The sequence below is a fragment of the Panicum virgatum genome, chromosome 9K, assembly GCF_016808335.1.
Source record: "Panicum virgatum strain AP13 chromosome 9K, P.virgatum_v5, whole genome shotgun sequence".
NCBI classification, from domain to species: Eukaryota; Viridiplantae; Streptophyta; class Magnoliopsida; order Poales; family Poaceae; genus Panicum; species Panicum virgatum.
In genome coordinates, this window is record NC_053144.1 from 7,359,735 (window position 1) to 7,373,204 (window position 13,470).

At 49.2% G+C, this 13,470-nt stretch overlaps 3 protein-coding genes across 4 annotated transcripts; 1 reads left to right on the plus strand and 2 right to left on the minus strand.

Annotated features, from left to right (window-relative positions):
- The first annotated feature begins 1,313 nt into the window (after positions 1-1,313).
- Positions 1,314-2,591, plus strand: LOC120648490 (late embryogenesis abundant protein D-34-like). Its single transcript, XM_039925257.1, has 2 exons — positions 1,314-2,032; positions 2,129-2,591. Exons 1-2 carry the CDS (start codon positions 1,400-1,402, stop codon positions 2,288-2,290), a joined length of 795 nt encoding a protein of 264 aa, XP_039781191.1. The 5' UTR covers positions 1,314-1,399; the 3' UTR covers positions 2,291-2,591.
- A 797-nt stretch (positions 2,592-3,388) lies between these two features.
- On the minus strand, positions 3,389-6,336 carry LOC120649780. Its single transcript, XM_039926666.1, has 3 exons — positions 6,032-6,336; positions 4,843-5,904; positions 3,389-3,789 (listed from the first exon to the last, which is right to left on the minus strand). The coding sequence occupies exons 1-3, from the start codon at positions 6,176-6,178 to the stop codon at positions 3,538-3,540; spliced, it is 1,461 nt and encodes a 486-aa protein (XP_039782600.1). The 5' UTR covers positions 6,179-6,336; the 3' UTR covers positions 3,389-3,537.
- A 356-nt stretch (positions 6,337-6,692) lies between these two features.
- On the minus strand, positions 6,693-10,006 carry LOC120649781. Of its 2 annotated transcripts, none has more exons than XM_039926667.1 (10): positions 9,814-10,006; positions 9,567-9,626; positions 9,423-9,462; positions 8,907-9,085; positions 8,340-8,378; positions 8,172-8,258; positions 7,985-8,045; positions 7,404-7,528; positions 7,211-7,302; positions 6,693-7,127 (listed from the first exon to the last, which is right to left on the minus strand). In XM_039926667.1, exons 1-10 carry the CDS (start codon positions 9,859-9,861, stop codon positions 7,007-7,009), a joined length of 852 nt encoding a protein of 283 aa, XP_039782601.1. In that variant the 5' UTR covers positions 9,862-10,006; the 3' UTR covers positions 6,693-7,006. The 2 variants fall into 2 exon arrangements, with proteins under 2 accessions (XP_039782601.1, XP_039782602.1); XM_039926668.1 differs by having other exon boundaries at positions 6,693-7,124; positions 9,814-10,005.
- Between the last annotated feature and the right edge of the window lie 3,464 nt (positions 10,007-13,470).

The window sequence follows — 13,470 nt, forward strand, 5'->3', positions numbered from 1 at the left end:
CGAACTAAACACACCCTTAAAGAGAAAGGATGCGCGATTTGGTGTCTAGGATTCCCTCTACTGTGCGTGCGAGTGGGGCCTTTGACAGCCTCTAGAAGCTATTGCCGCCCCCTCAATGCAGCTGATGGAAGATTGGAAGTCCACGGCTGCGGAAGTGTATCATTCGTTGCTCCCATGGGTAGATTTGATTGAAGTTAGATGGTTTATTGTTTCAAAACAGAGAATTTTGATGGTTTGAATCGTGCGGTTTTTATAGGTTGGAAATTTCACCTGACCATGGAGTTAATCTATTTGGTGTTTAGTGACTTGTAGATTTCAGGGGCTGGGGTTTTAGCCTACCGGTGTTTAACGATTTCAAGATTGCATGTCTGTATGGGATGGAGTTTTAGTCCGTTGGAGTTTAGCGACATATAGCGCGATTGTGCATGGATGAGTAAATGATGTCGTTATTATACGTTACTCATCTATGGCTTAACGGTCGACACTCGCTAAGGTGCCAAAAAAAATAACTGCTTGTAATAAGGAATACTGGAGGCATGTATAAATAGGTAACAGACCGTTATGCGTTACTCATTTCAAATGGCTCGACGATTAACGGCTAGCTCGCTCTGAGTGTTTATGATTTTATATAGCGAGACATGCATGATTGGGTAAATCTATATATGGTAGCGTTATATCTTATCTTGTGGCAGAAATTGATTAACTCAACTACTCAAGTAAAATAATTCTTTTTATCTAGATATCTTTACTAGATGAATTGATAATATGTTCCTATTGGGTTTAGAAAAGTTACAATTGATTAATACGAGCGTGTTGCTCTTAAAAAGGATGTGTTTAGGGGAGTAAAGAAGAGCTTCAAAATCTGCTATTTTGCCTATGGAGTCTCTCTTACCATTACTAGCCATCAACAGGAGCAAGTTGGCCCCAAGCGCGCACAGCGCACTAGTGCGCTGCCGCGACACGGCGATAGGAGCAAGCGGCGCTGCGGAGCCCGGAGCGCGACGACACGAGACGGGAGGGCGTGGGCGCAGGGCGCCCGCCCACCTGCTTCTAGTTCTTGCTAGCGCGGGCGCTCTCCAAGGCTCCGCATGGATGGCACCTGCCGGTTTGCCGACCCCACCGCGCCGAGCAAAGGCAACCCCGGCCGGCCATGCCGCGGACGCGCCCCCGGGAGGCCGCTCCACGCAGCCGCGGCACCATTGCGTGTCCCCGTCGCGCGCCTCCCAGCCACCGCTCTAGATCGCGGCCTACGAGTAATCGAGTATATATAGGGCGCGCCAACACGATGGCAAAGCACGGCGACGGGTGCCGAGCTCACATCTCAGCGAGACGCGCTAGCTAGCAATTAGGTAGCAGCCAGCCACCCAACCAGCAGTAGTAGTACGTGGAAGAGATCGGCATGAGCCAGGGGCAACCGAGGCGGCCGCCGCAGGCGCAGGGCGAGGTCCTGCAGGACCAGCCCATCAAGTACGGCGACGTGTTCGACGTCTCGGGAGAGCTGGCCGGGCAGCCCGTGGCGCCCCGCGACGCCGCGCTGCTGCAGTCGGCGGAGGAGGCCGTGCTGGGCCGAACGCAGAAGGGCGGGCCCGCCGCCGTCCTGCAGTCGGCCGCCGCGCTCAACCGGCGGACCGGACACGTCGGGAAGGGCCAGATCACGGGCCCCGCCGCCGACGCCGGCGCCACCGTCGCCGAGGCCGAGCTCGCCGGCCGCCGCGTCGTCGCGGAGTCCGTCGGCGGGCAGGTGGTGGCGAGGTTCGTGGCCCCGGCGCCGGTCGGGCTGGCACACCCGGCGGGCGCGCTGGACCAGGACGCCGTGACCATCGGCCGCGCGCTGGAGGCCGTGGCCGCGACGGCCGGGGACAAGCCGGTGGACCAGAGCGACGCGGCGGCCGTGCAGGTCGCCGAGGTGTGCACCACGGGGGCCAGCGGCATCATCCCCGGGGGCGTCGCCGCGGCGGCGCAGGCGGCGGCGGACCACAACGCCCGCACCCCGCGCGACGAGGACAAAGTCAAGCTCCGCGACGTCCTCTCGGTCCGCTCTACTCTACTCAGCCCCCCTTCGATCTCTCATGTCTTCTGATTCGCACAGCTCTAATGAGTGACCGTGCTTGATCGCGTGAGCGGGCAGGGCGCGAGGGAGAAGCTGCAGGCGGACAAGGGGGCGACGGCGGAGGACGCCGAGAGGGTCGTGTCCGCCGAGATACGTAACAAGCCGGACATGGCGACCACGCAGGGCGGCGTCGCGGAGGCGGTGACTACCGCGGCGAGGCTCAACCAGGAGCGCCCGTAGCCAACGCTGCCGAGTCCACCGCGGACGAAAACGAGTGCAGCGCCCGTGGGTTGTGGATGAAACCAACTACAAATACAGGAGTACCCTTTGTTCTGTCTTGTAAAAAAGATGTGAAAATTACTGCATCTGTATCAGAAGTGTAGCGAGGTTCGTGGATTTTATCTCTGTTTCAATGCGATCTGCGAACTGGAGAATCCGACTTTGGGCAAGGACTCGCGATAAGTAGGAACAGCTGCATGATGCATGATGTATCGTCTTAAAACGAAGGAATAATATGATGCAGCATTTTCAGCCAGGAGGATGCAGGCCTGATTATCTCAATTGCTTTTACAGAATTTACAGTATATAATGTATGATTTTACAGAATTTTTTCAGTGTTAAATGTATCCGCAGTTCATTGCCCGACAATGGGCGAGATTTTCCAATGGGCAACTGGGAGAAGCCTGGTACCCAACTTGAGCGAAGACTGTCAATTCAAGCACAGAACGAAAGACCAAACAAAACAAAACAAAACAAGAACAGCAACGTGGCTAACGTGATGCATGATGTATCGTCTTGAAAAAAGAATTAACATGATGGGATATTTTCTCTCGATTGCTTTATGATTTCAGTGTGAACTAAACCAGCTGCTCATCGAGATAGTGAGCCCAGCTTCCCAAATGGATTGACCGGAGTAGTTTCTTTTGGCTTGAGGCAAAAAAAAATTTCTACCGTACCTGTCACATTGAATCTTTGGACACGGACACAATCTTTGGACACATGCATGTATAGAGCATTAAATATAATTGAAAAAAATAACTAATTACACAGTTTAACTGATTAGCACGAGATGAATTTTTTAAGCCTAATTAGTTCATGATTTGACATTATTTGTCAAGTAACAAAGAAATGTGCTACAGTACCAAAATCCAAACTTTTTCGCCAACTAAACACACAATCCAAACTTTTTCACCAACTAAACACACCCTGAGTTGTTTGCTGTGAGTGATTATAAACAACTGCACACTGAGAGCAAAGTGATTCTGAGCGGATTTCAAAAGGCAGAACATCAGGATACCATGACATTAGCAAACAACATGCATAAAAATAAAGCCAGACTTCAATGTACCCAACCGACTCAGAATTCATTACTCCTACTCTTAAAACTCCAAGTACATTGAGATATCAGCACAAATCCAGGTTCTTCGAAGAGGATATCATGAGTTCATGACATGGTGATGTCCATACAAAATGGTACTCAGATTTTTTCACATCCAGAATGCCACCGGATTGCTGAGCAGAGGCACAGTCGATCCTCCTGGCACCCTGTAGTATCGAACTCGGCAGCTACCACCTGTTGTCAGGTCTCCATTCTTGTCATATTTCAGAGTGAAACTAGTCAAACGAACCAAATAGCGACGCGGCCGGGAGGTCGCGTCTTGCTCGTCTTGCTTCTTGAGGTCGCAGTCCTTCATCTCGTCAGCTGCAGAGTCCTCCTCCTCCTCCATGTCACAGACACCGCGATGCTGAGTTTAAGGTCGACCGTAACTTTCCTCACTCGCGGTCGATTTTTTTCTTCCTCCTTCCCCGCACCTTTCTCCTTCCCCCATTCCCTCTTCCTCCCCGGCGCTGCTGCGCTCCCTCCCCTCCCCGCCGATGCCGCCGCCCCCCTTCCTCCCCGGAGCCGCGCTCCCTCCTCTCCCCATGAGCCCGCTCCCCTTCCTCCCTGGAGCCGCGCGCACCTCCCCCGCGGCCGATGCCGCCGCTCCCCTTCCTCCCCCCGAGCGTGTCTCCCCTCCCCTGAGCCCCGCTCCCCTTCCTCCCTGGGCCGCCGCTCTAGATCCAGCGCGGTGCGGCGGCTCCCCTTCCTCTCCTCCGCGCCGCTCACCCGGAGGCGGCGCAAACCCCGCCGCGGCCCTTGCTCCCTCCATCGGCGCGCTGGCCACGGCTCCCTCCACACACGTCGGCAACAGTGGCGGGCACGCCCTCCTCTATCCCTGCCTGCCTCCTTTGCTCGGCCCGAAGCTGCGGCGCCGGTGGTGGGCGGCAGATCCGAGGCTGGCGAGGCCGGATCCGGCGGCGGGGGATGTGGATCCGGCGGCGGGCACCACGGCGACCGGGACCCGGCGGTGGCGGCTCCCTTTCGCTCCCTCCATGTCCGGCGGCGCGAGCGGCGGCGGGGCGCGGCGGGAGGCGCGCTGCGCCGGCAGGGGCGGCGGCGCTCGCCACCAGCGCCGCCCCCTGCCCGATCCAGTTTTTTTTTTTGGTTTTTTTTCATACAAATTTTTTTGATGTACTTTTTTTTTCTTTTCCATTTGATAAATTTCTCTACTGTCAAAATTTTTCTCGTAATTTTTTTTATGTCACCAATTTGTTTCTTGAATTTTTTTCTACCAAGTAATTTTTCACTTTGAAATTTTTTTGACTCATAAAAAAATTGTCTGAATTTATTTTTCTCAAAAAACGACAAAAAAATTTCTAAAAATAGAAAGAAAAAAAAAGCTATCGGGAAATCGACCGTACGGGAGCCTCCGGTACGGTTGACCGTAAATTAGCGGTACCCCACAGACACCCAGTAGGTCATCATCGCAGCAGTAGTATTTCTCCAGATGGCAGCCATTCCTCTCATCGTCCGAGTCGTCTTCGTCATCCAAGTTGCAGCCACACCTCTCGTCAGCGCGATCGCGATCGCCATCGATCGAGACGCACTGCACGAGGCAAAACTGGCTTCTTCCCCCCATGTACACGAGGGTGGCACCGACGTGCCTCTCGGTCGGGTCATCGCTGAGCAGCTTCTCCTTGCTTAGTTTCCCGGCTGGGGGGTACTGCCCCTTGCCGCCGGCGTCGGGGATGGCGGGCACCACGTCGCAGGCGCAGAGGTGACCGACGCTGCCCGGCTCCCCGGAAAGCCCAACCCAGGCGTCAAGCTGGCGGTCAAAGTGCGCGCGGCCGGTGAACGGCAGCGCCCACCTGCCGTGGCGGTGCCAGACGCCGCCGTGCTCCTCCGTCTCGAACGAGAATGTCGCGGCAGAGGCGCCCTTCTTGACGCTGACGAAGATGGTCTGCCCGTCGGCGTGCACGGCGTAGGAGGTGACGTGCCTGCGCTTGAACGGCGGGTCGGGGATCTCGAACCACGACCACTCCCAGGCCTGCTCGCCGTTGGCCGGCGTGCCAAGCGGCGGCGGGTCGAGCCAATCGAAGGTGCCGTCAGCAAGAGCAAAGAGCCTGCCGCCGGCGGGGATGTAGATGGGGTCGGCCCCGGACGTCTCCGGGTCCGGCAGAGGGAAAAAGAGGCAGCTGCGCGTGCGGACGTCGAAGATGGCGACGTGGTGCTCGAGCACAGAAGCAAGCGCCATGGCCGTCCCGGGGGCTGTGGGCTGCAAAGCCAAGATCTTGGAGTCGAAGGCGGCGGCGAAGTACATGGGCAGCCCGCGCTGTGCCTCGAAGCGGAAGATGGCCGGCGGCAGGCGCCGGTCGCCGGTGCAGACCATCTCCCATCCACCTGAGACGCGGGCAGCCATCTGCCAACCTGGGGGTTCGCCGGAACCGAAGACATTGGACGACAGATTTACCTTGCGGATGCTGTAACCCCTCGGCCAGTCGTCGAAGAGAAGATAGAGGTGCTGTTCCTTACCCTTGTAAAAAGCAAATCGAATAAATCCCCGATCCAATTCGTCTCCTCTATATCAAAAACTGAACTCGGGGAGGGTGGGGGGCGGGCCTTGGTTATCAAGAGAAAAAAATAAAAATGAAAAATCTTACCTTATTGAATGGAGATTCGTTCAACCTTCTTTTCCGGCGAGCTCCCATTCTTCCCCAGTGAGGGCCAACTCTGACGAACCCGGTTCTGGTTAGAGGGTTAGTACTTTGGGGTTCGAAGGTTTTGTGGCTTCCAGCTATAGAGGACATGGCCTGGGACTGGGAGCGGTCGCCGGGGCGGCGTCTCGGCGGCGGTGGAGCCGCCGGGCCGGGATGGCGGATGAGGTGGGTGGGGGAGCGCGACTGCGCGAGTGCGCGACGAAGCCGTTTCGGCGCGCCGCTAGGTTGCGACTCGTAACGGGAAGAATTGGGTTAGGGTTAAGAGGAGATCCATATCCAACGGCTCAAAAAACCAACATATTTTTCCAATGGAAATCTGTCATAAAAAAAATCTGAATTACAAGGCCGAAAAGGGAACGAAATTACAGGTCCGTCCGCAGAAAGGAGAGAGGCCGCTGCACGTTGATTGGACGGTCCTTCTTCGTGAGTGTCAACGGATAAGGTTTTGATCTAATCACCAAACTATACTAAAACAAGGTGCTAGTGCTACTCTTGCAAAAATTCAAACAACGGTATTAGGAAATGTGAAACAAATTAACTGAAATGATTTGCAAATTACGGGCAAAAGAATTGATAGCAGAAAAGGAATTTAGCATTACGCAAGTGCAGGGCAATCTGAAAGATCAATACAATTATTCAAAACACTGAGCAGCTGTTAGCAGAGGATAAGTTAATGTATATTCACCATATGCTGTGCAAATCGATTTTGCTGTTTTCACTCTTTACACGCTAACCAAGTAACCAGGGTCCAGGGCTCGCTGCTCCAAACTGTTACAAAAATTTCTGATGAACTTTTGGCTAAGGTTTCTAGCACCAGTTTGTGAATTTCCTTCTCTTAATCTACACTGGGGTGGTAGCATTAACTCTTCGAGAACATGTATACGAGTACACCAATACACCAAAAGCTTGATGAAATGTCTAAACATCTGTCAGAATTATGGATGATACAATCATGACATAGGCCAGGAAGAAGAACATGACAATCTGGATGAAGAACTTCGGGTTGTCCCTCAAACTTGGTCCAGCCACTGATCTACTGCTTGAGAATACAAGAATAAACTTTCAGTTATTTACACTCGGCAGTGAGCAAGAACAGTGCAATAGAAATGTGGCATCTCATACCTAGCAATCCGCTGTGAGAGCCGATGGAAGGGCAGGCTCTGAATGAAAACAACACCTGGTCCCGTGAGAGATGCTGTTAGTTGGTTGTCACCCTGCATACAACGATGTTTCTCAGTGCAAGGAAAATAACGAAATCTGAGCACGAGCAATTAACAAGGAAACATGAAGCATGGGTGGAAGAAAAGGCACTCACCCCAAAGACTGCTCTTCTAAGTTGGTTAGGGCTCTTCAATTGGAAGTTAATGGTGGTTGTCATAGCCACAATACAAGCAGCATCAACAGTAATAACCTCTCGAGGAGCAAGGATTTTCTGCATGACTAGGAAAATTGACAGCAAAATCTTCCCAGTTAATGAGAGGATCTCCCATCCGCATGTTACCAAAGTCAAGAAAAGTTGCTAGACTAAAAAATTAGGGTATCAGATCGCATCTTGTTCATGGAAAACAAACTGAGGCCTCATGCCAAGTGGCTGATCTGCTGCTATAGAAATTTTATGTAATTACCAAAGGATGTACCCAGCAAGTATGTTAACAACATCTATATCTGTTAATGTAACATGCCAACCTAATGTTGCATGTAAAATTTACTACAAACCATATCATCTTTCAGCAGTGTTTCCTAAACCATTTACAACATTAAAACTCGTCTTTTAAAGTCCAATACCTAAAATTCTTACATCCATCTAATTTGCATTGCTAAAGTGCAGAATGACATTACATTTTCAAACACCAATATGTATCTCAGTATGTGCCACAAGTGCTAAACAGTCTGTACCTGATCCACCACCAACAAGAAAAGCCATCCCTTGTCCCCTAAGCTTTTGTTTAAGGATCATCTGGAGAGAGAGAAATGTGTGGTTTTCATATTACATTATGCAACTTAACAGGGAAACATAGAGAAAAAACCCGAAAACGTACAGAATCATATCCAAAGTAACAATATAACTAAATAGTTAACCAACCTCTGCACCAATTTCAATATTCCGTGGTCGTGGCTCAACTGTACTAGTGACTGATACATCATTGACTGAACACAGAAAAGCATCTGCCTGCAATGATAATTCAGCATAAGTTCTCGAGTTTGAAGCAAGGTTATCTTGAATTTCAAGCAAAGTTTGCTAAGAACTTACCTGGCAAAGAAGTTCTCCACCAAAGTTTGCTAAATCTACCTGTAACAAACACGATCAACCGTGATCAGACTAAGATAACAAAAAAGCATTCACATTAATGCACAATTATAATGCTGATGCCCCTAGCACTGAGCACACGCCATAAATGCAGGTATGCATGACATGTATAAGGTAAGAGGCAGCTAAATGGATAAGGTTAACCAAAAGTATTCTTAAACTTTGTTAATTGGTACAACCTACCAGTAAGGTTAGTAAAGACTGGATAACAAACTACCAAATCTATTTAAGTGGATAGTTAAAATCAAACAAGAAAACTAACAAATCCTTGTTTGGCAAATAACAGTTCAAAAATTTCAAGCCACAGAGCAATCGTGGAAATTTTCAACAACTAGCACATGCAATCTCAAACTTGTAAATGTATGAGGATAATAGTGACGTATTTCGTATTAGAAATTATCAACTTTTTAGGCAGGGGAGATAGGGTAGGGGTAGCAGCTCATAGTTACATTACAAAAGAAAAGGTGAAACTAAGAGGGATGCTAACAAACTACAAGATAAAATACTAACCGGCAGTATCCTTCCAGGAAATGGTGCAGAAATTCCGACATATCCATCATCGGATCCAGGATTGAAGAAAACAGTGCTGCTTACACTTTTCCCAAAAATCCACTGCCATACGCCTCCATCATTTTCGGGCAAGTAATTATTGTCCATCTGCATGTTCCCAGACATGTAGCACATTGTACCTAAAGAAAACAACAATGATAGTATGATACATTTTTCACAGCGCAATATGTATGCAACGAATCGTTCACAGTAATCATCATCCAGAAGGTAATCCTTTGTGAATTACAGGCTGGGTTATGGCCAAAAATAAAGTATTGAGTAGAACTGCAATATAAGATGACTCACAAAATAGACACTAGAGCCGCGTACTTCTGTTTTCAAAGATATGTAAAACTTAACAGTTTCTTCTACATGATGACTAGTTTTGCACATTATTTACTAGCTTTATTTGAATTGAAGGCCGCATACAAAGATACTTCAGCAGGCAAGCTGCAGAGCTGGACTGAATTCAGTTACCTGGTTTTGCAGTCAACTTCTCCTGAGACTTCAACATCACCTAAAAATCATTTGCCCCAAACAATTCCAAATGAGTGACAGTTCAATTCATGTGAAGAAAGAAGCTGCGAGTGAGCACAACAGATTTGAGCACCAGAAAACTACCTGCAGGACCTGCACATCTCCTCCGGATATCTGAAACGCCGTCACAGATCCTTGCTGGCTCTGAAACCAACCCACATAGTTCAAAGCGAATCAGACGGGGCAAACACAATCGGTGCCCGCGAGCAGTGGATCGGGCGGATCCAGTCCCACGAGCTCGAATCGAACCCTAACACATCCTACGCGAAGACGAGAGACCATCATGCCAAAAAAGGGATCAGATCGTGCCGGTGAGGGGAGGAGCGCGGACCTGGTAGACGTAGGGCTGGAAAGGCGTGGAGAAGAAGGGTGCAGCCATGGCGGGAGACCTTCTGGAAGCTTCTCGAAGCGGTCACTGGGCGCCGGCTCGGAGAGTCGACGACGGGTTCGGGAAAGTTGCCATTCGGCGGAGACGGCGATGAGCTGTTCTTTGGGGTTCTCTCTGCTCGAGCGTCTTAATTACAAGAATTTTTTTTAATTTTATTTCTATATATGCCACGTAAGTTTATCTAGGCCGTTAATGGTACGATGGGCGGTGGTTGTGAATGCGCCGTGCGCGAAAGGTGCTCCCGTGGCCTGTCCACGCAGGCTTGCTGTAGACGTGGCGGCATGCTGTTGGTTCGAATGACTTGCCACGACGTGTCCAGCGTACGTAGTGCTGCATTCTCAGGTCGAACTCGTGGGGTTTTCTCGCTTTTAGTCCATAGTACCGTTACTTTATAATAACAATAGAGTATAAATTGCAATGGTATATATTGCAAACAAATATCGCTCATGTGCAACGATTTGGTGAAAGATCATATAGATTATGGGTAAATGCACCTCCATTAGGTTTTCTAATGGTGCCCTTTTCCGTTCATATTTGAGTTCTAGACTTAATATTAGCTCACAATCTCACGTTTTATACAATTATTCCATTAGTGACAAAGACGGGATTCTCTTGAGAAGTGAGATATCTGTTAGGGCTGGATCAAGCTACAATAGTAGTAGATGTCGTGCTTTGGTCATATTGAGTCTTGGTCCTCTTGGATTAATATGGAGTGAAAGATTGGCGCTCCAGGAGCATTACAGATGGAAGCATGACAAGAGAGAATAAAGATATGATGTATATTGTAGTTGTGATCCTTTGGATGATATTTATATTACTGCCATTCTGTATATTTGTATTATGATTTGGACGAGTTTTTTCTACACTCGCGTATAACTACTCTCATCATCAGTATACCATCGTGTGTATGTCCGCATACTCATTTATCACTTTGAGTATGTTCGTATACTTATTCTAAGATACTTCAAAGGTATATGCATGAAAAATTTCAAAAGCAACTCTATTTTTTAAATATACTATAATTATACTTAATATTAGTATATAAAATAAGTATGTGCATATACTCTATGTATGGTCACATACCCAATATATATATATATATATATATATATATATATATATATATATATTCTAGTATGAACACATACTCACATACATACTCTTCGTTGGATCAGATACGTCCTATATCATGAGATACACATATGTGAATAGCTACAAGCGAGTGTAGAAACAAATTTTCCTTATAGTTTATGAAATATTTGGTTGGAGACAATAGACTTATAATATATTTATTTTTTATGAATAATTTTTGTATGTATGTCAAAAGTAGTTGTCGTGGGATTTCTAGGGTACCCACAGCCGGGTGGCGGAACGCACCCGCCTATTCCCAGTGAGGGAGTACTCGGGGAAGAACTAGGCGATTGGGCTAATCTGGTACTGAGGTGAGCACGCAAGAACACACGATTTAGAGTGGTTCGGGCCGCTGGAGCGTAATACCCTACATCCACTGGGAGAAGTATTGCTCTTGTGTATCAATCTATCCTCTGCCGGGCCTTGGCTTTCACCCAACCTCAGTTTTCTCCTAGCGGACGCCCCTTTTATAGACTAAGGGGTGCGGTTACATGGAACGTTGAGGCCCCGACAAGTGGGCCCAACGTGACTGTAGCGCATACTGCGCAGAGTATTTAAATGGCTACAGTGGTTACGAATCTTTCCTCCGATATGCTTCCGCCCCCCGCTGCCCCTCTGGCTCAGGGGAGTCTTCTCTTGTCCCGTCAGCTAGGCGCCCGTTGGAGTATCGTAGCTTGCGGCGTGGCCTGCTGAGGCTATTATGTAGGCGTCATAATGGGTGAAGCCGAGCAGTCGTATCCATCCGCCTGGGAAGACTGACAGGCGCGGCGCGGGCGGCGCCTGCAGCTCCACTATGCATCTTGGTAATACGCGATCAATAGTACAGCCGGGTTAAAGTCGCCTCGGGCTTTGCTGCGGTAGGGCGCCCTTGCGTCTCCTCATTGATTGTGGTAGCTAGGCGAGTCTTTGCGAGGAAGATTCGCGGTCGCGCGCGTGCCTGTGGACACGTGGCGGCTCCGGACCTCTCCAAGTCGGGACGTCTGTTTCCCCCCTGCTGAGAGGTCCGGATAGTAAATATGAGGGTCCGGGACCCTGTGGGAGGTCCGGGCCCCGGGCTAAGCGCTCCCTTCTCCGGGATACGTGGCATCACCGGACCCTTCCTGAGCGGAGAGCGGGTCCGGGCCGTTTTCCGGGAGAGTAGGGCTTCAAACCACAGGGGTCCGGCCGCTCGGCCGTCAGGGTGTAGTTAAGGATAACTACGAGACTCTTGCCTTGGCACAGCAAGAGGGGGTCCCCCAGTCCTGGGGTACCGACAGTAGTTGTTGTCATTGAATTTATCTCATTGTTGATACAGTCAATCGAAATGGATGTAAAAATGACCGTTCATCCTCAAAACCTTCTTTTCTAGAGCTGGGTGCACCTTCCATGCCGACCACCCCATAGAGCCAGTTTCAACGCACGTAAAAATAACAGTTTGTCCTCAAAACCTTCTTTTCTAGAGCTCAGTGCACCTTCCATGTCGACCCCATAGAGCCAGTTTCAACTCCATCTAGAACTATGTCCAACTGGAGTTTTGAACTGGAGCCGCTGCGATTAAAGTTGTAGCCATGCCAAACAGACCCTATCGCGATGTGACGGCGAACCAGATGGGGCGACTTCGACGACGAGCACATCTGCGGCGGTTGTGAGCGCATCAACACCAGTTGTGACGGCGAGGTCATCGAAGGAGCCTGCGAGTGCATCTGCTACAACGGTGAGAAGATCCACGGCGACGGCGAATAAATCCATATCAACGGCGAGCAAGCCCGCAGTGAAGACAAATCTGCACAAGCCAATCGAATCTACTCCTCATCCTCTCATTTCTTTGTTAATCCTCCATCATTCCTCCTTCATGTGCTTCTTTTCTGCAGCTTATTCTCTGCACCAATGAATGGATTGATCCATGGGGATTGGGGAGAACTGTATGGTGGTGGGAGCTTAGATTAGCTGTGATGCTATTTTTTTCTGCATCAGTGAATGGATCGATCCATGGGTAGTGCAGAACTTTAGATATAAACCTAGACAGATCACATCACTTGAATTTGATGGATGTAATCCATATCACTGTGATCAGTATGTGTATCGAGTCCTTTTGTATTTTCAGTTCTTTCTGTTCAGTCAGTTAGCTCAATCATCAGGTTCCGGTTTAGTTACAGCCCACTACAACCGGTAGTTTTCGGCCATTCAGGCCATGTTATCACTTCTACAAATGAGGAAGCAAGGCAATACAATCAGAAAAGTTGTTGCAGTGCAAAACCACTGCGTGTTCTTTGAGTTCTTGGCTGTACCATCACACCATATTTGTAACTTGTTTTTCACTCAAATTTGTTATCTTTTGTTGCACGTAAGTGACCGTAAACGTCCATATAATGTATTCCTAGATAGACAATATAATTCAAGTTGAAAAGTATTGATGTACAATGTTGTTTCCTTCTATACTTGAAGAACAGAGAGCTCCAGACACTATTTACGTTACTTATGATGAGCACT

What these genes read in the sequence shown, in the direction of transcription:
- LOC120648490 (XM_039925257.1), top strand. Translation starts at nt 1,400, where the DNA reads ATGAGCCAGGGGCAACCGAGGCGGCCGCCGCAGGCGCAGGGCGAGGTC. An exon ending in AGCTCCGCGACGTCCTCTCG is followed by an intron (nt 2,033 to 2,128) that starts GTCCGCTCTACT and finishes GTGAGCGGGCAG; the next exon opens with GGCGCGAGGGAGAAGCTGCA.
- LOC120649780 (XM_039926666.1), bottom strand. Translation starts at nt 6,178, where the DNA reads ATGTCCTCTATAGCTGGAAGCCACAAAACCTTCGAACCCCAAAGTACT. An exon ending in ACGAATCTCCATTCAATAAG is followed by an intron (nt 5,905 to 6,031) that starts GTAAGATTTTTC and finishes GCTTTTTACAAG; the next exon opens with GGTAAGGAACAGCACCTCTA. An exon ending in GCTGCGATGATGACCTACTG is followed by an intron (nt 3,790 to 4,842) that starts GGTGTCTGTGGG and finishes ACTCAGCATCGC; the next exon opens with GGTGTCTGTGACATGGAGGA.
- LOC120649781 (XM_039926667.1), bottom strand. Translation starts at nt 9,861, where the DNA reads ATGGCTGCACCCTTCTTCTCCACGCCTTTCCAGCCCTACGTCTACCAG. An exon ending in GAAGTTGACTGCAAAACCAG is followed by an intron (nt 9,086 to 9,422) that starts GTAACTGAATTC and finishes TGTTTTCTTTAG; the next exon opens with GTACAATGTGCTACATGTCT. An exon ending in TTCCTGGAAGGATACTGCCG is followed by an intron (nt 8,379 to 8,906) that starts GTTAGTATTTTA and finishes TGTTTGTTACAG; the next exon opens with GTAGATTTAGCAAACTTTGG.